Source organism: Haliotis rubra, unplaced genomic scaffold, assembly GCF_003918875.1.
Source record: "Haliotis rubra isolate DU_JTF1 unplaced genomic scaffold, ASM391887v1 Scf532, whole genome shotgun sequence".
In the NCBI taxonomy this organism is placed as follows: Eukaryota; Metazoa; Mollusca; class Gastropoda; order Lepetellida; family Haliotidae; genus Haliotis; species Haliotis rubra.
In genome coordinates, this window is record NW_025767227.1 from 334,091 (window position 1) to 357,267 (window position 23,177).

At 39.6% G+C, this 23,177-nt stretch overlaps 2 protein-coding genes across 2 annotated transcripts; both read left to right on the forward strand.

The window, feature by feature from the left end:
* Nucleotides 1–3,335: 3,335 nt before the first annotated feature.
* LOC124253128 (protein ABHD15-like) lies at nt 3,336–13,222 on the forward strand. The gene is made up of 3 exons (XM_046686845.1): nt 3,336–3,558; nt 11,618–11,630; nt 12,100–13,222. The coding sequence occupies exons 1-3, from the start codon at nt 3,336–3,338 to the stop codon at nt 13,220–13,222; spliced, it is 1,359 nt and encodes a 452-aa protein (XP_046542801.1).
* A 4,128-nt stretch (nt 13,223–17,350) lies between these two features.
* On the forward strand, nt 17,351–18,485 carry LOC124253130 (protein ABHD15-like). Its single transcript, XM_046686846.1, has 2 exons — nt 17,351–17,990; nt 18,283–18,485. Exons 1-2 carry the CDS (start codon nt 17,351–17,353, stop codon nt 18,483–18,485), a joined length of 843 nt encoding a protein of 280 aa, XP_046542802.1.
* Nucleotides 18,486–23,177: the final 4,692 nt, after the last annotated feature.

The following is a 23,177-nucleotide window of genomic DNA, read 5'->3' on the forward strand; positions in this document are numbered from 1 at the left end:
ATATAATTTTGATAGTAACAAACAATCCCATTTAAATTGAAAAGGAGCCCCAGGGAGACCAGAGATTCAGATCCTGAGGAAATCTAGACTTGCTTTATTTGGGGTTTTAGCACTGCAGAGAGGGCTTGGCAGTAGGAAAAATAATGTGGTTCAGGGACTGTGAGACAGACTAGTACCCGTATTGCGATACGTATTGCGATAGATTGGGAACGTAAATGGTTGACAACATGTCCATCCTATTTGCTACATGATAAGTACCTGAACATATATGTTATGGTTCTGATAACAGCAATCACAAAATTTGGTTGCATAGTCACGAATTCTATTTTTATTTTTATACATTTAATAGTATTACAGCATGCCGTTTTGTCATTGTATAACGAAGGAAACTATTTCTTGTGAATGTAAGTCCGTGTAGATTTTAATTTAGACCATAGAGATAATCACAAAAACGTCATATATGTTCTTTACCCAATATACCGATTGTCAGAAAATGTATTGCAATGCGTATCGTTAGAAAAGCGTAGCACGATATACCGGTACACCGGCAATACAGTGCAGTCCTAGCAGATAATCCTAAATATGTCAATTTTCATGAGACAATACCAAGTCACCTAAGATACTCATATTCGACGTTGAGTGGACGAAGGGATAAAGTCCCCGCTGCCGACCACGTCGCCGTAAGTGAGTGATTCAGGCTCCCCTGACCCCTGACGCTGGACGTCCCTAGGAAGGTGAGGAAGAGTTGTGAGGAAGTGACAACAGCGTCACACACCAGCTACCACGCTCGGCGAGACGGGGTGAGTGAGTGGATCTGGTTAAGCCGACACCTACAGTGTTACCACGTTGGTTGTGAATATGACGGATCTTGACCAGGTGAACAGGTAGACCCAAAGGTGAAGGTCATATTATTCATGGGGCGGAGGACGACATTAGGCCACGCTTGGGGTTTGATCTTTCCCTGTAGAATTGGCGTACCAATTAGTTTCATATAATATTTTGATTATGAAATGCTAATAGCAAAGGTTGTTTTCGAAGGTGTAGCAATAACCTGACTTTGGGTTTGCATAATTCACGTTTACACTGGTTATCTGAGGGGCGGTGGGGATAGCCTACTGCTCGTCGCGCTGAAGACCCGGGTTCGATTCCCCACATGGGTGCAATGTGTGAAGTCCATTCCTGGCATTGATATTGCTGGGATATTGCTAATTGCAACGTAAAACTACACTCACTCACTCACTCACTCACTCACTCACTCACTCACTCGCTCACTCACCCACCCACCCTCACTCACTCACTCACTCACTCACTCACCACAATCCATTGTGCAGGTTTGTGTCCCTTAGATCCCTTGAAACCTAAGGTCGTGGGTTCCAACTCCTGATTGGGCCTGGTCGTACACACGTGGTTCTAGGTTGCCCCGTGGGCTTTACAAACTAGTAAATGTGTTAGGTTTACATCACTGTTCTCCCACGTCAAGCTGACATACGTTGATGTAACTGACCTACTCATTGTGCAGTGACATGTCTGAGCTATAGACATATTTCAGTATGGGTCTGTGTGTGTCATCCCGATGTGGACGGAAAGACAATGTGACGCATGTCGTCCCCGTTTACAAATTTGACAGACAGAAATAATGAGAAGTGAGAGATGATGAGGGGAGTGAGACGACGCTCGTGAAATTATCTGGTGGTCAAGTCCTCACTCGAGCGGCACAAATGTAACTGAAATTGTCAATTTATCAATTTTTCACTGTCTAATATCGTGACATTTGAAAGATCATGCCTAAATGATTGATAAATAAAAAATACGCCAGTGGTTAATAGGTAATACCTTTGTGATTGATAGGTAATACGTTCGTGATTGATAGGTAATATGTTAGTGATCGATACATAATACGCTAGCGATCGATAGATAATACGTTAGTGGTTGATAAGTAATACGTTAGCAGTGTATGAAATACGGCCGACCGCCCGAGACGGGCTAGATTTCTGACGGACGGTCTAAATTTACAGCTAGCCAGCCCGATGGTCGGGTGATGTTTTTAGATATTCCATATACACCTGAGTAAATTCACCATATCGTCTTGTCTGGTCTGGTTAAATCCATTTTGGGCTGGTAAAATTTTGAAGTTACCAGCCCTGATGTTTGGCTGGGTTTTGGGCTTCTTTCATACACTGACATTAGTGATTGATGTACGAGTCATTTTCACGAAGAGTGTAGTTTTCTGTCCATCATACCAAATATTATATATGTTGTTATTTTTCTAACTATTTTAAGGTTTGATATTAAAAAAGTGCATACTAGAATTGCAAAATAACAATTTTGTTTGATATTTTAATTTTTTTTGCAATGTTTTATGATGCAATTTTGCTGAAAATGGCTTGTCCCAAGGTGAGTTTTCAATTTATCTCATCATTTCTTAGATATGAATTAACAGTAAATGTCTAATAAGCAGGTTTCCTTGAATGATTAAACATTCATATCATGAAAAATACACTGAAATAACAAACTTTGAAATTTATTTTTAAGATTTTTTTCCCATTTATGCATGTCCCACAGAAAAATGTCCTTACTGTTACCAGAAGGAAAACAATTTAAAATTGAGGCATCCCTTGGTCACATAGTAAAGCCACTTCCTCTCTTCAATCTTCCACTTCCTGTCTTTAAAATGGCATGCAGCATGTTTTGGGTCCTCTAAACATTTAGTGGGGCGGTGGGGTAGCCTAGTGGTTAAAGCGTTGGCTCATCACGCCGAAGACCCGGGTTCGATTCCCCACATGGGCACAATGTGTTAAGCCCATTTCTGGTGTCCCCCGCCGTGATATTGCTGGAATATTGCTAAAAGCGGCGTAAAACTAAACTCAGTCAGTCAGTCAGTCTAAACATTTAGTCATATTTTTAAATAACAATTAAGTGAAAAGTTGATTGTACTAAATGTGTATGTCCATACTGTTACCATGGTTTTAGGTATACAGAATAAGTTTATGAAAAAATCAATTTGCATGTAAATTGACTTGCTTATTAGTCCCTGTGAACATATGCTTTTAGGGATTTGAAGGGAGCATTCTGTAAATATTGAATAATTTTTAAACAATTGTCCTCACTGTTACTGTCCTTACTGTTACCATATAAACAAGAAGCAGTAAGGACAACTTCAGTAACAGTATGGAATTATTTTTTTTAAAAGGATCTTAAAGACATATTTGTCACTGTGTTTTGAAATCCTTGACTGATATTACTCAGAATATACATTTGAAACAGTTTTTATTGTGAATAAAAAAACCTTGATTCGCAAAAAGTTTATTGTTGATTTTTTAACGCTTGGTAACAGTATGGACAAACTCGGTAACAGTATGGACAAACTCGGTAACAGTATGGACAAACTCGGTAACAGTGTGGACAAACTCGGTAACAGTATGGACAAACTCGGTAACAGTATGGACAAACTCGGTAACAGTATGGACAAAGTCGGTAACAGTATGGACAAACTCGGTAACAGTATGGACAAACTCGGTAACAGTGTGGACAAACTCGGTAACAGTGTGGACAAACTCGGTAACAGTGTGGACAAATGTCTACCAAAAAAGATTGAAACTAACAATCATTGCAATTATTTACATTTCAAGCTACGTATGACCCTTTATATAAACTTTTATATGTCATTAGATTATATAAGATGTTCATCAATGCTATTAGTTTCATTAACAGTATGGAACTAAAAAGGTAACAGTAAAGACAAATTTATTCAAAATCAATAATTTTTTCTTATAAAATGCTGATAATTTTTTAAATTCTTTACTCATGCTTTTTGTTTGGCAAATATTATTGGAAACTTTAATCATTGCTGGAAAATATCAACTTTAATCCAAATTTTCATTGAAACTTTATGTTTGGTAACAGTATGGACACTAAAAAGTAACAGTTTGGACAAAATTATTCAAAACCAATAAATATTTATATTTAAGATACTGATAATATTTGTCATTCTGCAGTGATGGTTTTTCTTTGAAATAAATATTGCAACCTTTAGTCACTGTTGCAAATGTTCAACTTTAATCAAAGTTTGCATTGAAACTTGTTTTTTTGGTAACAATAGTGTTGTGCAACATTGTAAAATTGAAGGGTTCACTGAAACAAAATTATCTGATAATAATCCTTATAAAATGACTGTTTCAGTTACAAGAATATATAAGCTGTGTTTTGTGAAGGGGTAGAAGTAAAATACATATTTCCAGAACCACATATCCTAGAAACTGTCATAGATGTCAGTACGAGCATCACTTATGTCGGTTACTTTGGTGAGGTGAGGTCAAACTGGATTTAACGTCTCGCTTGAGAATATTTCGCTCATATGACGACGTGCATGCGCGCGTGGGTGTATAGATGCGGCTGCTTGTACTAGCCCAGACTTAAGCTGGTTTTATGGTGCTAGCCCACTGAGATACCATGACGCAGTGAAGCATGAATACCCAACTCAGACACATTATACTGACTCCGAGACGACCAGTCCATGTTGTACCCATTAATGCCGAGCGCCAGACAGGGACTAACAAGTACCATATGATGCGGTCGGGGATCGAACCCGCGACCTTCCGCTCTCCGGGCGGACGCTCTAACCACTACACCACGGGGGCGGTCCTTACTTTGGAAAATTGTGACCAACAAACATTTATTTTGTTCAGTTCTTCTGTGAAAATATTTCTTTCTACAATGTTTTTAATGTTTATTTATTTCAACTGAGCAATACAAAATAACATTTTGTTTACTGATCAATTTGCATTATGTAATATGAAAAGATTGACCTTAATGTCCATCTTGTTACCGTTGTCGTCCTTACTGTTACCGTTGTCGTCCTTACTGTTACCGTTGTCGTCCTTACTGACACCGTTGTCGTCCTTACTGTTACCGTTTTCGTCCTAACTGTTACCGTTGTCGTCCTTACTGACACCGTTGTCGTCCTTACTGTTACCGTTGTCGTCCTTACTGTTACCGTTGTCGTCCTTACTGTTACCGTTGTCGTCCTTACTGTTACCGTTGTCGTCCTAACTGTTACCGTTTTCGTCCTAACTGTTACCGTTGTCGTCCTTACTGTTACCGTTGTCGTCCTTACTGTTACCGTTGTCGTCCTAACTGTTACCGTTGTCGTCCTTACTGTTACCGTTTTCGTCCTAACTGTTACCGTTTTCGGCCTAACTGTTACCGTTGTCGTCCATACTGTTACCGTTGTCGTCGTCCTTACTGTTACCGTTGTCGTCCTTACTGTTACCGTCAATATCCATGACTATTGTTCAGAATTTGTTTTTATATTTTAGTAATGCATGTGAAATGTTTTCAAAGATTACTTCTATCTATTTCCCTACATATGACTTGTGACTCTCAAAGATAATGGAGCATGGAAAATATATTTGTAACAACGTAATAGATAACTTTGCTGGCAGCTTTCTCGTTTTTCTGTCAAAGCAAATTATTGAAAAATCAAATTTAAAATATTCTTAAACAATCATTTATTGTTTTCAATTTATGATAAAATATAAACACTTTCTTATCTTGGCGCAAAAATATAGATGTGAAAATGAAATAGAACTTACTTTTTCAGTTGGTTTTAAGAGTGGTAACAGTATGGACATGTTTTATGTAATTACCTTGAAAAACGATCTTTAAGGAAAAATCTAATAAAGGTGAAGCATGCATTTTTGTGAATTCATTAACTTCAGTCGATAGTTTACAAAATCAATGGATAAGTCATCATAACCCCACAATTAATTTTTTCTGTTTTCATCTTTTCAAATTTACACACTTCGTGAAAATGACTCATATAATACATTAGTGATTGATAAGTAATACGTTAGTGATTGATAAGTAATACGTTACTGATTTCTACGTAATACGTTAGTGATTGATAAGTAATACGTTAGTGATTGATATGTAATACGTTAACGATTGATATGTAATACGTTAGTGATTGATAAGTAATACGTTCGCTCTTGATAAGTAATACGTTGGTGATTGATCTGGTGAGTGGCGCTGGTGCGATATAAGTAATACGCCAGTAATTGATAAGTAATACGTTAGTGATTGATAAGTAATACGTTACTGATTGATAAGTAATACGTTAGTGATTGATAAGTAATACGTGAGTGATTGATAAGTAATACGTTAGTGATTGATAAGTAATACGTTAGCGATTGATATGTAATACGTTGGTGATTGATCTGGTGAGTGGCGCTGATGCGATATAAGTAATACGCCAGTAATTGATAAGTAATACGTTAGCGATTGATAAGTAATACGTGACTGATTGATAAGTAATACGTTAGCGATTGATAAGTAATACGTTAGTGATTGATAAGTAATACGTTACTGATTGATAAGTAATACGTTACTGATTGATAAGTAATACGTTAGCGATTGATAAGTAATACGTTAGTGATTGATAAGTAATACGTTAGCGATTGATATGTAATACGTTAGCGATTGATATGTAATACGTTAGCTCTTGATAAGTAATACGTTGGTAATTGATCTGGTGAGTGGCGCTGATGCGATATGAGTAATACGCCAGTAATTGATAAGTAATACGTTAGTGATTGATAAGTAATACGCCAGTAATTGATAAGTAATACGTTACTGATTGATAAGTAATACGTTACTGATTGATAAGTAATACGTTAGCTCTTGATAAGTAATACGTTGGTAATTGATTTGGTGACTGGCGCTGATGCGATATAAGTAATACGCCAGTAATTGATAAGTAATACATTAGCGATTGATATGTAATACGTTAGTGATTGATAAGTAATACGTTAGTGATTGATAAGTAATACGTTAGTGATTGATCTGGTGAGTGGAACTAATGGGATGTTAATTTAAAACAGGTCACGTGGTTATGCCTTTGTTCAGGGCAATCAATAGTTTTTGGTTTAGTATGGTTCAAACATTAGTCCTTTTTCTGATTTTGATACAAGGGTTGTCTTTCCTGTGTACCTTCGAATCACCAACACGGTACGTTAGGCTTGCTCCTAAAAGGTAACAGCCAGAGCCAGTGGGAGTCCATTTTTGAACTATAGAAGTACCAAAACCGGATGTTCAGGGAGCTACAACAAACTATATATAACTTTCGCAGTCAACTAAAGCTGCAATTCAAAACAAATACAAAAACCAAACAAACTAATTACCTATTCGTGTTACATTACAAAGGTATTTAGTTATTTCATTCCTCTTTATGTGTAATTTCGAAAATATTAGTTATTATGAAAAAGTTTGTGTGTTAGTGTCCTTTAAGCCGCAGCAGCAGCAGGGCTGGCTAAAATTATCGATAATCGGAAAAATCGTCAATAGGAACTATTATTAATGAATAGCGATATGAAAATTGAGATATCCATAGTATCGTACATTATTCATGGTCTGCTTCTAAATTATGTACAGGACGCTGTTTTGTTAATAATCCATGCACAAAAAACATGAAATATTGTAAGGGACATTCTCGCGATCTCGCATTCTCGCGATCTCGACTTTTAGAAACAAGCTAAAAACGCCAAAAGTGCGAGAACGGAGATCGCGGGAACGCGAGATTTGGCCAAAATCTCACGTTCTCGCAATCTCGCACTTTTGGCATTTTTAGCTTGTTTCCAATGGTCGAGATCGCGAGAATATCCCTTGCAGTATTCCATGCACCAGTGATCTGAAATATATTACTTTTCTTTCCACATTTTGGCATTTGTGCTCAAAATTCCGTCTCCAATATGTATCGATAACCGATCGATATTTTGTTAACGAAAATCGATCTCTATGATGCCCTAATCAGCAGTACTTCGACTACTTAGACCACCAGCCTGAATCCGGTTCCTGGTGAAAAACAACAAATGACACACTAAGGATATACATCTACACGAAATATACACAAAGAACTTAATTACGCACCCACTGTAGTTTTGCAATAAAAGGTTTTCAACACGTAAACAAAACTTATCGTGGTGACCACGATGGAAGAACATGATTATTTATCGATGTTTTGACAGGGCAGAGATACCTAGGGATCGAACTCAGAACAATAATAAATGAACGTACATGTGGCCGTGAAGTCTGTGGGTTAAGGGTCGTTGGTTAATGGAATGGATGTATTCAAACTGGCCATTTTGCTGAAAATTATTATGATTGAGTAAGTGTGTGTTTGAAACGATACAGGTACATGTGTATCGCTGGGTATAGTATCGTCTGAGAAAATTATCGATATATTGTGAATCATGGCATGTCCAGGATTAATTATATATAGGATTCAAATAGAATTGAAAAACAGACATCACAACACATTATTGTGATGAAATACCTTGCTAATTTACCAAGCTCTCTAAACCTTGAGTGAGTGAGTTGAGTGGAGCGGAGCGGAGCGGAGTGGAGTGAGTGAGGAGCGGAGTGGAGTGAGTGAGAGGAGTGAGTGGAGGGAGCGGAGTGAGTGAGTGAGTGAGGGAGGGATGGTTGGTTGGTTTCTGGCACTCCAAGGGTACGCAACTCTGCCAAGCGATTTCATCGTTTTTAATATCATAATGATAACAGTCCATTTGTACGGCGTTTTCCCAAGAAGAATATCACGTTCAAAGCCGACCTAAACTGTCTTTGAGGTGCTGGATGGTTAAGTGATATTACCATCTCATTCTACCTGGTATCCATCCACTGCTGGCTGAACAGAGGCAGATCTCGGACAAATTCATCAGCGTCGGACAGGACTGTCCCAAGAAACTCTGTCAGGAGCCAAACTGTCGAACATAGTCACCCATTCGATGACTTCACCTGATGTTTATGCCGATGTGGCCTGAATTTTAACAATATTTCAGTTTTTCACAACCTGTCAGCTTGATATTGGTGAAATGTCCAAAGTGATGAATGTGTATGGTGCTGGGATTCGAACCTATGATCATAGTTTTCTGGTGCGACTAAGAGACACAACCCTGCACAGCAAATTGCCCCGCCTAGAATGACAGGGCCACCGTGTGCCGTCATTACAATGAATAGTAGCGCTATAATTTGTCTTGCTGCTAAAACACACTTGATTGGCTAAATACATTTACAATATATAAAATAATTTTCAAAGCAACAATGAAAGATTTGCATTAAGTTCAAGAAAAGCAGCCCCCATTGCCATTACGAGCACTACTTCATTTTAAAAACCATTGGAGGTAACAAAAGACCAGTGAAGTCTGAAATAGAGTATAACATTTTGTGCGCATGCGTAGACTAATTGACTTTCTACACATGCGCACCGGTAATCGAAAAGGGCGACAACGCGACAATGCGACATATTCAATATGTCGCGTTGTCGCGCATTTTTAGGCTTTTATTAACACATCTTAGATGGGGCGACAATGCGACAACGCGACATATTTTGACCTTGAAAATTGTCGCTGTGTCGCATTGTCGCCCTTTGGAGGAATAGAAAAATATTATTCAAAACGCGACATGCGACATCGCGACAAACAAATGGCCGAAATGTCGCGTTGTCGCATTGTCGTCGCGCTTTGGTTAATTTTGCCTCATTTTGCTTGTTTTGAGAGGGCGACAACGCGACAATGCGACAGCTACTAGTTCTCAGGCTTTTTATCGATATCAGTTCACTCAATATCACTCAATATCACGAAATTATAAATTAGGAAGTGTTAAATTTGAGTAAATAGCGAGTCAGTGGGCACGATATCGATGTGACTCTGACAGCTTTTGAACTGTTTTCCTTCAGAATTATTTGCAAAACCCCATTTCATAATTTCGCCCATTCATGCATAAAGGATGTAATAATTCTATCGACAAAATGCCGCGATGTAAACATAATCAATAAAAGGGAGGTAACTCTGTCTGGCGTAGTGATAGGCGTCTATTTCCAAGAATAAGCCCCGATATGTACTCCTTGGGTTCAAACCTAACGAAAAAATGGGTTTCATTTTGCTTTTCCATGTATAATCGTTTTATGTTTCATTACCAGAAAGGATTAATTCTCATGAAATATATCTACATATCAACTATAAATAACAGCCAGGATATACAAACAAACAAAGGGTAATCTCACTTACTAAGAAAGACTTAGTGTAATTCCAAATGTAACATTTGTTACAGTCAGGATATATGACAGATAATAACTTCTGATGTAACACCATCAAAGGCCTTAATAAAAAACCCAAAAACATTTCTGTGTGCATGTATGTTTTAATGCCATTCTTCCCTTCCCTAGACAGAATACAAAAACAATTATTTCAACACTTTTTATGATTTTGTGAAATAATGTAATAAGGAACATCATATTTCAGTGATTTTAATACCAACTGGGTTGTCCGTCATTACAACAACAAAACTGCGATGATACAAACATGAGGTTGATAAGGGCATTTACTTACAGATATTTCAGAATTGTATATTAACCATATTACGATGTGATTTTTGTATTTCAACAAATTCAACACAATATGCTCCTCAGTTGGAGAGATACCATTAATTTAAATGTAATTATGACATTTGTTCAAAGGGGGCCAGTCTAAGTAAACTTAGGCTCAGTAGCACAAATTTTCACACTGCGTATACATTGTACATTAAGATATGCCTGAAACGTGAAACTGGCAATTAATGGGTTTTCTGAGTAAAGTTGACAGCAAGAGAATATATGACGTATTTCCCCATTGTGATTGTCAAAGTGTTGTTGCTAGTTTAGAAATCCTTTTTTATGGGGGCTTTAGGAATGATATAATCATTTTAAATCTCACAAATCGTAAAACCAAACTCAGAATACAATTATTATTGAGGAAAATATGTTGAAAGGTTCAGTTGCAAGACTCTATATTTATTGTAATGGTATCCTCAAGGGTGCAGATAGAACGGATATCATTGGTTGGCCACCATGTGTCCCCTGCCTGATTGTGTGACACTGGTACTTTGACGTGTAATGTTCATGCTTTCAACCACTGGTTTCGCTGGTCAACTCTTGGTCATTATTTACAAGCCGTCGTGCGGGCGTATCATGTTGCTGTGTCGTGAAATAACATTCAGTCAAGTACTTAGTCTGTCTCCCAGTCCTTGAACCACATTATTTTCCCTTATGCCTAGCCCCCCCTGCAGTGCTAAAGCCCTAAATGAAGCAAGTCTAGATTTCCTCAGGTTCTGAATCCCCCAACTCACTGGGGCTCCTTTTCAATTTAAATGGGTTTGTTTGTTACTATCAACATTATATATATTCAGGGACTAAGCGTTAGTCTACCAGTTACTCAGCGGCCAATGGCAACATTACTCTTGCCACTGCTGCAGCAACTACATTATGTAAAGCCCTGTTCATGTTAATCGTGGTGCATTGGATCAGGGGTGGAAATAACTTTAAAATTGCTAGTGTACTCCGGTACAGTGGCACATGTAAAATCACTTGCCCTAATCATTTTTCCACTATACCGGCTGTTTTCTTGTTGATTGTATAAATAAATAACATTATTAACATTGGAAAGTCAACTGGACACTGGTACAGCGTGATATACAAATTTGCTTGCCCGACAGAAAAAAACACTGGACTCGGACGTCGGGCAATGGGTTATTTCCACCCCTGTGGATACTGTGCTTCTTTACTGTAGAGAATTAAATCGTGTTGCAGATGACACATGCCTGTATGTTTGTATCACAAATAAACAAAAGCTTGTGCACAGTTATAACAATAAAAGAACAATGATCGGAAGCTCATGACAACATGCTTTGACTATTTTCGGAAACTTATCAGACACCGACCACGTGACACGTATAGGTAGAAAGAGGTGGGTCTTACAGTTGTGTTGTAACCAGTATCTGACCTCTTGGACGTTCTATCTCACAGTGTTCGGACAGCCCAATATCACGCTTGCTTTTGGACACATACAGCTAAGTTCGGTATGCCAACTGATATCGCATACGTTACGTATTTTGTACTTTGCGGTCATAAATAACCCAGCTTTATCACGATGGCCTGTAAATAATTGAGACTGGACAATGCGAACTTGTAGTCTAACGCCGTCCATGACAAATCAGCTCAGTTTTTGTTTGCAGGCAATTGCGTGGCTTGGAGGAGCATAGCGATTAAGACCTCTTCTGTGAAAAATGCAGGTCTCTTCTGAGGTCATGTACGTCGTTTTTTGGAAGTGTCGTTGCCACCGTCAGTGTCGTCGTATGGTACTACCGCCGTAACAAGTACACTGTTCCCGAACTTCATTGCCTGGACTCCGACCTTCATCGACACATCTTCAAAACCAAACCTGGGTTTACCTCCCCTTACCGGCCGCCATTTTGGCTACAGAACAACCATCTTCATACGATTATAGCAACGTTGGTGCCGAAAACCAAAGTGACTTTCAAGCGCGAGTACGTGGATCTAGATGACGGAGGTGTGGTTGCCTTGGACTGGGCACAGGGTGGCTCTAAACCTGTTTCTGACACAAGCCCCATCCTCATTGTATTGCCTGGATTGACGGCCAGCGCGAAAGATAATGGAGAACTTTGCAACATGGCGTTAAAGAGAGGTTACCGAGTTGTGGTTTTCAATAAGCGTGGACACGGGGATTCAGTACTAGCGACACCGAAACTGCAAGGGTTTGGCGATGCGAAGGACATGAGACACTGTGTGGAGTATTTACGGGACAAGAATCCCGCAGCAAAACTTGTGGGTATAGGCTCAAGTGCAGGGTCGGGCCTCCTTGCTTCCTATATGGGTGAATACGGAGCTGACGCCATCCTGGTGACCGGTGTATGTATATGCCCAGGATACGACGCCTTGGAGCTCTTTACCAAGCGGATGAATTTTCTTTACGAATTTCTTCTGCTTTCATCCTTGAAGAAGATCTTGAAGAAACATGCCAAGGTGTTATCGCCATTGCTTGATCTTGGTGCGGCGTACAAGGCAACACGTTTCATGGATTTCGACACCCAAGTCTATTGCAAGTTCTACGGGTATAAAGACATTATTGAGTACTGGAAACATAACAATCCAATGAGAAATATCCTCAATGTAAAGGTGCCCTTTTTGTGCATAAATAGCATGGACGATCCCATTTGTGCAGCCTGGAATATACCATTTAACATGTTTAAGGAAACTTCGGATAGGTTGCTGGTCACGACGACCAAGGGAGGCCACTGCGGATTCCTTGAAGAATCCACACTGACGTCTTGGTCCGACCGACTGGCTCTTGATTACATCGACGCTGTGCTGGAGTTCAATACGGCTGCCAAATGATCACAGACCAGATGGATGATCAAACTATACGTGAAATAGATGATCAAGGCTTAACTTTCGATGGCTGTGTACCTCTGTTACACGAAAGATACTAGATTTACTAGACATGTGAGGAAAATATCAAATTTAAGATAATATCACCTGTTAATGAAAACTACCTCTTAATTTATACGTAAATTTACGAAGCATTGCATATATTACCTGTTCGTGCTGCTCTAAGGCGATAATGTCATAATCGTTGTCCATCCATCGTATGTGGATTTCTACTGTGTGCATGCCATGTATTATATATTTACTCTTCCATTTATTTGTTTGTTTGTTGTTTATCGTCACTTAGAAATATTCCAGCTGTATCATAGACATTGAAGTCAGTTCTTTAACAACCGTTACTTTTTTCCCTTTGTTATTTCCGTACAATTGTACAGAAAACACATCCAATACTTGTTCAATGTTTGATGGACATTCTTGGTGTACGCCTCAGCCCCGACCTCACACTGCTGGAACATTGCTTGAAACACAACTCTTGCTCCCTAACGGAAGCCATGGTTTTCTTCTGTAGCTCACGAAAACACATATTTGAAAACATGTGATATCACATACCATTTCATTTCAATAAAGTCATTTGTTATTTGCTTTGTTCTTGTTGCTATTTACCCGTGAAGGTCCGGGTTAGAATTGATCTTCAGTAACCCATGCTTGTCGTAAGAGGCGACTAACGGGATCGGGTGGTCAGGCTCGCCGACTGCGTAGATCGATGTTCATGCTGTTGATCACTGGATTGTCAGGACCAGACTCGATTATATACAGACCGCCTCCATATAGCTGGAATATTGCTGAGTGCGGCGTAAAACTAAACTCACTCAATAGCTCTTGTTGCTATTTCTTAGACTAGGATATATACCACCCCCTAACCCCAAACCAGCACCCTGTCATGGCAACTACGGCTGTGTGTGATGGGGCAAACGTCTAGATGCTATTTCATGCTGACTTGCACTTACTCTGATGCTCCTCATCACGCAAAACAACTCGGCGAAACGTAACGGTGTACATGTGTGCAGATAGTTGCAGTAACGTTCGTAATTGTGTTTTGTCCTGATCATATCTGTAAAACTAAGAGGTATTCTTTCTGAAATCTTGCACACACAAACACCTTGCCGTTTACTTAGGGCTTTCGCTATTTAAGGATGTTTTAATTTTTTATTCGTCGTAATGACAGCAAGTGTGAGTTTGGAATTAGTCGTGTTCAGAGGACTCTCGTTTTGTACTTTGAGTGACCATGTATATCAGTCACAAGTACATGATATCACGCCAATGAGAAGATCAACTATAAAACGTACCGCGGACTGATTATAAAAAGCTGGAAGAATCATAAACGAAAACCAAAGCTATGCGAAACGTTTGGCGTGTTTTTGAGGTAATCAGCCTTTGGTCCAGACCCGATTATCTACAAGCCTCCTTGCTATGGGTGTTTTATTCTCGAGCGAGCTAAACAATATTCATGTGCTGGATTCGAAACAGGGATTCTTGCCAGCTAAATGTAGAGCTTAACACCAATGCATATCAACATGCAGAGTACTGGGTCGTGTGTGTCACTCGTGGGCTACACACGTACATGCCAACCATCCAGATAGCTGCCACATATGGGGATGATAGGCCTTGAAGAAATATTTTCCTCACTTGCGTCTTCACTCAATTAAATATGTCAATGTAAACAATATCCATTAACATTTGAAATGAATTGTGAGGGCCGTGTGGCTTATTTAACAATTGCACGAAGCAAAAGGAAAGCAATAATCCAGGAATTATGTTGGTTACTTAGGTTGGAGCAGGTTGTTATACCTTGTTGACAGATCATAAAGCTATATATCAGAAGACACGATCGTCATGCTATCTATAACAGCGAGGTCAGTGGCGGACATATGGTATACGAGGAGGAAGTACCAGTTGTGAAAGACGATTTCAGTATATCAAAGTTTATCAAGGTCATGGCCTGGCTTAAAACGGGAATACGTGGAATTGTGTGCATCTTTGTGTGTCAAAGACAATATTGTGTGGAGACATTGTGTGTTTTATTAATATAAGTCCATTGTGATGTATAACACAAATGCATGACCAATAATCAGACAGATCACCAGTCACAGTGACAATATCCGAATTAAAACTGGAATGTCCAAAAGGTACAAGACACAGAAGTACATGTGTTCGACTGGGTTGAGATCTGATGGCCGGGTTAGCCACTCCTTGTGGACAATGGCGTCAACGACACTGGAACAATGTGTTCGCGTCCATGAAGACGATGTCTGGTCGGAATGCATATGCATAGTGTCTCACATTGGGAATGCTCCCTATTGGACTGCAGATATGTCAGTGTGCCCAAATAAAGAAGGTTCTTTAAGTTCAACTGATCTTATCCCAAATTCTTATTGAGCACCTTCCGTAGAGAGATCCTCAGTCCAATCCAAACATGCGGTCAGTGGGAAGCGAATGCACGCTCCTTGCATTACACAATAATAGATGACGATATGTCCGCACACAACGGGTGTGTGGTCGAAGCAAGCCCTGTGATTAGTCAACGCTTGTAAATCTTCATATTTTCTATAAATTCGCAGGAATTTGTAATTTCATTGACTGCTTGCAATGGAAATGTAAAACTTTTTTTTCCCCCAACAATGGCTGCTCAAAAGAAAGCATCAGTTGTAAATGTCTCCTTAACAAGTATGAACCAACCAGAGGGCTTGCTTCAAGATCGTTTGGTTAAGAGTAAACATCGGGTTTCATTCGACTTGCAGAAAGAACAATAAAGAATTGGTAGGTGTCATGAGTGGTGCTCGATAGGCCAATCATCCATGATTGGGTGGGATGCACCGAAGTGTCCGGCCTTGTCATGATGTATCGTACTGTGAAGCATTTCGAGACGGGGGTCATCTCAAATTTGTATTTATTTTTTTAAAAATATTTAATCCTCGCAAGACACGAGGGCCTGTGGCCTCACCTCCCGCCCACTATTAAGTCCGGGCTCCATCAATTACCACCACTATGATCCAATGTCCGGTCGAGGGAGCTTCATTGTATGTAATCAAGTAAACTGTTAAATCTGAAATGACTTGTATATAGTTGCTAGTTTGGAACACAAAAGAATTCATTATTCACATGGTATGGTAGATTTGAGTAACATTCATTTGTGTCTTATATTACACGGTACGCGTGTAGGTAGCTGATGTCATTGAACTAACACTAACACAACAAAACATCATTACTTTAATCAGGCCACTATCCGTGCCATATTAAGTTCAATATACACTATTATTCAAAATACATGCATGGTGGTAGGACAATTGGCTATATTCAGCGTTCGAAATAACTGCCTGCCCGACCGCCCGAGACGGGTTATTTCCAACACGGACTGCCAGATTCTCAAATTCACCTGCCCGACGTCCGGGTTAAAATTTAGACATGTATATGAAGATATTGATCATATTTCAGGGTAATAAATCATTATTAATTCACTCGTAAGAATAAATTATGAAATCCATTTGGATGATAAACTACTTCGCTTGTCAAACCTAAATTATTTGTGGGCAGGCATGTTTACATCTAACCAGCCCTGTGGTCTGGCTGAACTTTTTGGAGTTTCATACCCCGCAAAGTATATTTATGTACATACTAATTAAAACTCATTGTGTAAAGGGTAGAGGCGTGTATTTATTTATCTAGATAACTTTGCATTAGGTTAGCATTACGAGAAAACTAAGTTTATTTAACTGATCAATTACAGATTTGTTCTTAATTTTAAAGTTTTAACATGTTTGGGTGAACATGTAAAAGTGGTGACAACAGTTTTTTTCTGAATTTGCTAAAGTAATTACAATTTAAAAGCGCATGATATTCTTCTCTTACGCAGTTATTCTGACATAGGTTCGTTCTATATAAAGGGTATATTATTCCATCCGAAATTGAATAAATCAAGCATTCTGAATAGTAGAGTCGTGTCCGAGCACCAAGGTGCTCTTGTAAAAAATTTTTTAAGAAAACAATTCTTTATGTGAACGATATCAGGTCTTACGTTTTGTTTGCAGACAAAACCCGTCGCCTGGATAATTGCAGCGATTTACACCTCTCCTGTGAAAAATGCAGATCTCTCCAGAACCCATGTACGTCGTTTTGGGAAGTGTCGTTGCCATCGTCACCGTTGCTGTGTGGTACTACCGCCGTAACAAGTACACTCTTCCGGACCTTCATTACGTCGACTCCAACCTTCATCGACATATCTTGAAAACCAAACCTGGATTTACCTCCCCTTACCGGCCGCCATTTTGGCTACAGAACAACCATCTTCATACGATTATAGCAACGTTCGTGCCAAAGCCCAAAGTGACTTTCAAGCGCGAGTACGTGGATCTTGATGACGGAGGTGTGGTTGCCTTGGACTGGGCACAGGGTGGCTCTAAACCTGTTTCAGACACAAGTACTATTCTCATTGTGGTGCCCGGGTTGACAGCGAGCGCTGACAATATGAGCGAACTTTGCAACATGGCGTTAAAGCGAGGTTACCGAGTTGTGGTATTCAACAAACGTGGACACGGGGACTCAGTACTGGCGACACCTAAAATGCAAGGGTTTGGTGATGCGAAGGATATGAGACACTGTGTGGAGTATTTACGGGACAAGAATCCCGCAGCAAAACTTGTGTCTGTAGGCTCCAGTGCAGGGTCGGGCCTCCTTGCCTCCTATCTTGGTGAATACGGAGCTGACTGTCATCTTGCAACAGGTGTGGCCATATGTCCAGCTTACAAAACTGTGGAATTCTTCACAAAACCCTTAAATTTGATCTACCAATTTCTACTTCTTTCGTCTGTGAAGAAAATCTTGAAGAAACATGCCAAGGTGTTGTCGCAATTGCTTGACCTTGATGCGGCGTACAACTCAAAATGTTTCATGGATTTCGATACCCACGTCTATTGCAAATTCTACGGGTATAAAGATGTGTTTGAATACTGGAAACATAACAATCCACTGAGAAATTATCTTAACATATCTGTTCCTATTATGTGCATAAGTAGCAAGGACGATCCCATTTCCCCTTGGCAGGAATATACCATTCCACTTGTTTCGTGAGAATTCGAACTGGCTGCTTGCGACAACATCCAAGGGAGGTCACTGCGGCTTCCTTGAAGAATCCACACTGACGCCTTGGTCCGACCGACTAGCTCTTGATTACATCGACGCTGTTCTGGAGTTCCAAGCTGCGGAGAATGAACTATAATTCACATAGGTGAATTCTATGAGTATACGTTCTTATCAGTTTATCGGGGCGGTGGGGTAGCCTAGTGGTTAAAGCGTTCGCTCGTCACGCCGAAGACCCGGGTTCGAATCCCCAAATGGGTACATTGTGTGAAGCTCATTTCTGGTGTCCCCCGCCGTGATATTGCTGGAATATTGCTAAAAGCGGCGTAAAACCAAACTCACTGACTCACTCTTATCAGTTTATCAATGCTTACCTTCCCCATCGTCAATACAGTCACCAATCTTGGTAAGAAATTTAATGCTATTCTGTAGGATTTGATGGGTGTAATTTGCGGTTCTGTGTTCACAAACCAATTAAAAACATATACTAAGGGAACCAAATATAGGAACACATGAACGTACAATCGCTCCTTTATGCTTTTCCATAATTTTCCTCAATTCTGAGAAAATATAAAGGAATACTTCGATGTAGTGGTGTTCCCTTATTTGTCTCCGTCAGTATATATTTGTTCCACATCCACTACCGGCCAACGGTTAACTGTTTGACTAATGTTTGGGATAATTAGGCCGGTGTTGCCATCTTGCGTTAAATGACGTCATTGGGTACTTATATATCGGCGGTATGATTGTGGTATTGACTTAATCGGCAATCTGGGAGGTGCAGTTATATACGCTCAGTGCAGATTTACACTGCACACATGCCGATATATTTTTTTCATTGTTTATGACATCAACAATTTACTCAAAAAAGTTCTTCAAATATTTTTTCATGTCGTTATTTATCTAGTATTTATTTGCTCTCTCCTTCATGACCTGGTACGGCGGGGCATCCTTGTGGTTAAAGCGTTCACCAGTCACGCGGAAGAGCCAGGTTGGATTTCCAACAAGTGTACAATGTGTGAAACCCATCTTTGGTGTCTCCCACCGTGATATTGCTCAAAGAGGCGTAAAGCTTAATTTACTCACTCACTCATGACAAACATAAAGTTCGGGCTACGTTGGTGATGCACGTCTGTGATGCACTCCCCATCCTGTCTCCAATAATGGTGGAATGTTACATTACACACTGCTCGGGAAGCAGCGGATCATTCATGAAATGTCCTTGTCACATTCAATTTCATCTCAATAAAGTCAGCTGTTGCTTGTTGTCACGCTTGTTTGTATTTAATGGGCCGGGTCCATCCTGTAGGAAGGTTGAACACTAGATTGCATCATCTCTGTTCCTCTTACGATGAGAAACACACGATCCTTTGAATTCGTTGGTATCACATTAATTTTCGACTCGCTGTGCGCATGCGTAGAGCGTGTAAAAATATCCAGTGGTCAACTTCCGGTTTGGTCGTATTAGCGATATTGTAAACACACTCTAAATAAATGCTGTATGAATATTATTTACGCGTGACAACTGTTCATAGTTGAGTACATACATCCACTTGCCTATGCTTTTCAATAATTGATGTCCTATTTTGGTGGCAACTGCATCAGAGATGTGTTTTTTTACTTGTGAGAAGGGGATGTGCAGGAAGGACGGTGGACGGGTGGTGGTGAGATGTGTTTATACAAGAGCATGTTAACAAACGTTAAGCTATTTATTTAACTGATTCCGGTCCCTTCCATTCATAAATAAATTGAGATCAGTTAAATTCGACATAAAACCATATATTTGTTTTGATGTTTGCTTTCTTTAGAGTGTGTTTACACTATCGGTAAAGCTTACGACCAAACCGGAAGTTGGCCCGTGGATATTTTTACACGCTCTGCGCATGTGAAACCAACGAATACTCATCCAATCAAATGACACTGATGGGCTAGAGGAATTGTGTGCTAAAATCTCTGATCTCTGAGATTTGGTGGCAACGTGATCTATGGTATTTCTAGTAAGATAAGTCAGATATGATAAATGGATCATGGAGGGTGGAATATGTCTGTTAATCTCTTCCTCTTTCGTGAAGAAAGTACTCATCTTTGTAAAATGTCAGCCAGTCAGATAAACACACTTCATGCATATCATTCAGTGGCTTGTATAAATACCAGGAGAATGGTAAGCACCGCTTACTATGTTATAACGAAAAACGTTTGTTTGTGTTTACAAAATGACATTTTCGAATTGAAATACAAAAACTTGAAACGATTATATTATCCATACTACATTGAGATGGTATATGGTGTTATCCTAAATGTCCGGGTTTGATACAATTTCTGCTGGACTAGTGTGAGTCAGTACTTGTGCTCTGTAGACTGGCATATTGGTTTGTTAACTTCTTTGAGCGCCATTAAGGAATTGGTGTGATACAAATTCTGTATTATTAATATAAGTGACGGTTCGATGTAGCTCGCTGGATAACGGTGTGAGTAGCTACACCGAAACGTCAGTCATATTAATAAGATGAATATCCATAGAACTCTCACCGTTGTTTATTGGTTTGTTGCTTAACGTGACGTCACGCTCCACAGTATCCCAGCTGCACGACGGCAGTAAGGAATCCGTTGAGCCTGGGCCCCGTTTCACAAAGCTCTCGTAGGCCTAAGATCTCGTCACTTTTCTCGTAGCATTCGTACTCCCTATGTTACAGTATTAGAGGTACGAATGCTACGAGAAAAGTGACGAGATCTTAGGCCTACGAGAGCTTTGTGAAACGGGGCCCTGGACTATACCATACATTGTATGAGCATCGATCTGTCATCTGCATAGAGCAAATCTACCTAGAACCTGTAACATTAAGCACATTTCATCATCTATACATTCGGTTTGAGCTCCCCTGGAGCCTGCTTTGTAAAATGGAGGAGACTCAAGGTCATTTATAAATGATGAGAATAAGAGAGGTGATAGGTTTCCTGAAACCTGATTGAGATGACGATGTATAATGGTTTCACTTTCTGTAAATTTAGTCAGTCGATCATTCAAAATACTTGTAAATAGTTTTCCAAAGCAACTTATACACATCTGAACTACAACCGCCACTTAAATAAAGTTCTAAACAAGCGAAGAAGATGAACACTCTATTATAACAATGTTTTGAAAAGAAATCTATCTACTCCCGACATGGATTATCCTTCCCGGCACCGTATCTTTAGCTTTGGCGGTACTTCCTTGGAAATTAGCTCTCCCGATAAATCCGAAATATATTTTTTTGCCTTCCCGGGACTTCTGAAAAATAAATTGTAGCCTTCCCGGCACGACACCCGACATTTACATATTGTTGGGATGTAAATCTGACGGGTGTATGTCTAGAGGATAATTACCCAGTCCCCCAGTCTGACAGTAGTCTCAATAACAATATAAGACAATATGTATGCGTGCGTGCGTGTGTATGTACGTGTGTGTAAAATGAATGCTTGATTGGGGTAGCTTGTATTTTTGCTGTATACGCAAAGCAAATCATAAGCACCTTTAAATCCTTCCGTTGCTAAGTCTATATCTATATTTTTCAGACTGAATCGTTCAGATAACCAACACAAATATTTTCACTCAAAAGACCAGAGTGATGATGCAGTTAAGACTTTGAAGATGATGTCCCAAATCCTCTGACATGTGCGTGCGCCTAACGAACACATTTCCCACAAATGTCACCACTTGCAGTGTCAAGTTTTAAGTTCTTCTTACCAGTGGAATATCCGCCCCTGCTAAACATAACGTAACTGGTTCCAGTAGACTGGCAAGTACGTATCGTCGATGACTCATACAGTGATTTCAACAACTGACCTTTTCATTTTATTACTTATTATTCTTCGTGTATATCGAAGAAAGTATACTTTATATTGATATAAATCCTTCTTAACATATTTGTTGAGGTATGTAGTCGGCTGGGCTTGTCATGTAAACACACCAACCCGTGAAGATCCGGGTTAGAATTGGTCTTCAGCAACCCATGCTTGTCATAGAGACGACTCAAACCGAGCCACGAGTCTCATTAACCAATTCAGACAATGACCTACTTTTCACCCGATCCGAATTTTTCGTGTGAATGTGAAAAGAGACACTACAAACAACTATGGTTACACTAAATTGCAATTCCTTGTTTCATAAGAAAATAGTATTTACAAATTAATATTTTAATTTTATAGTTAAAAAAATTGTATTTCTATATTTTATGTTGAGTTTAAGGCAGCATGTCAGTAATTAAGACGTCAAAGACTGACCCTGTTTGAAGAGGTCGTACAACGATTCACAATTCATATGGCTCACTGGTTACACCTATGATGTGTTCCGTGCGCTTATTAAGTGTATTTTCGTAACGTACAATGTGATTGATATAATATCAAGTACGTACCAGACCGCCAAACGTTTCTAGCGGGAGAGCCTCGTTTAGAGATTTCCACGATTTCCAGGTTTCCGTTTGTCAGAGGTCGCTGTACGACAGAGCACGCTGCACGACCTGTTTGCAAGGATTAGAAGGAGCGTAGTGTTGCAATATACAAGTAATTAGGTGTATCAAATAATACTGATTAACATTTATAGATCCAGTTGAATGAGTTGGCCTCAAAATTACGGACTGGTTATTGTACTAAGTTGCGCAATAGGACGGAACCCAGTCAGATGGAAACGAGACTGTTGTGTAATCAATGGTTTGACTTGTCGGGATCGGGTGGTCAAGTTCGTTGACTTGCTTGACATGTCATCGTATCCCAATTGTATAGATCGATGTCCATGCTGTTTATCACTGGTTTGTGTGGTCGATTAAGTACAGACGGCCGCCATATAGCTGTAATA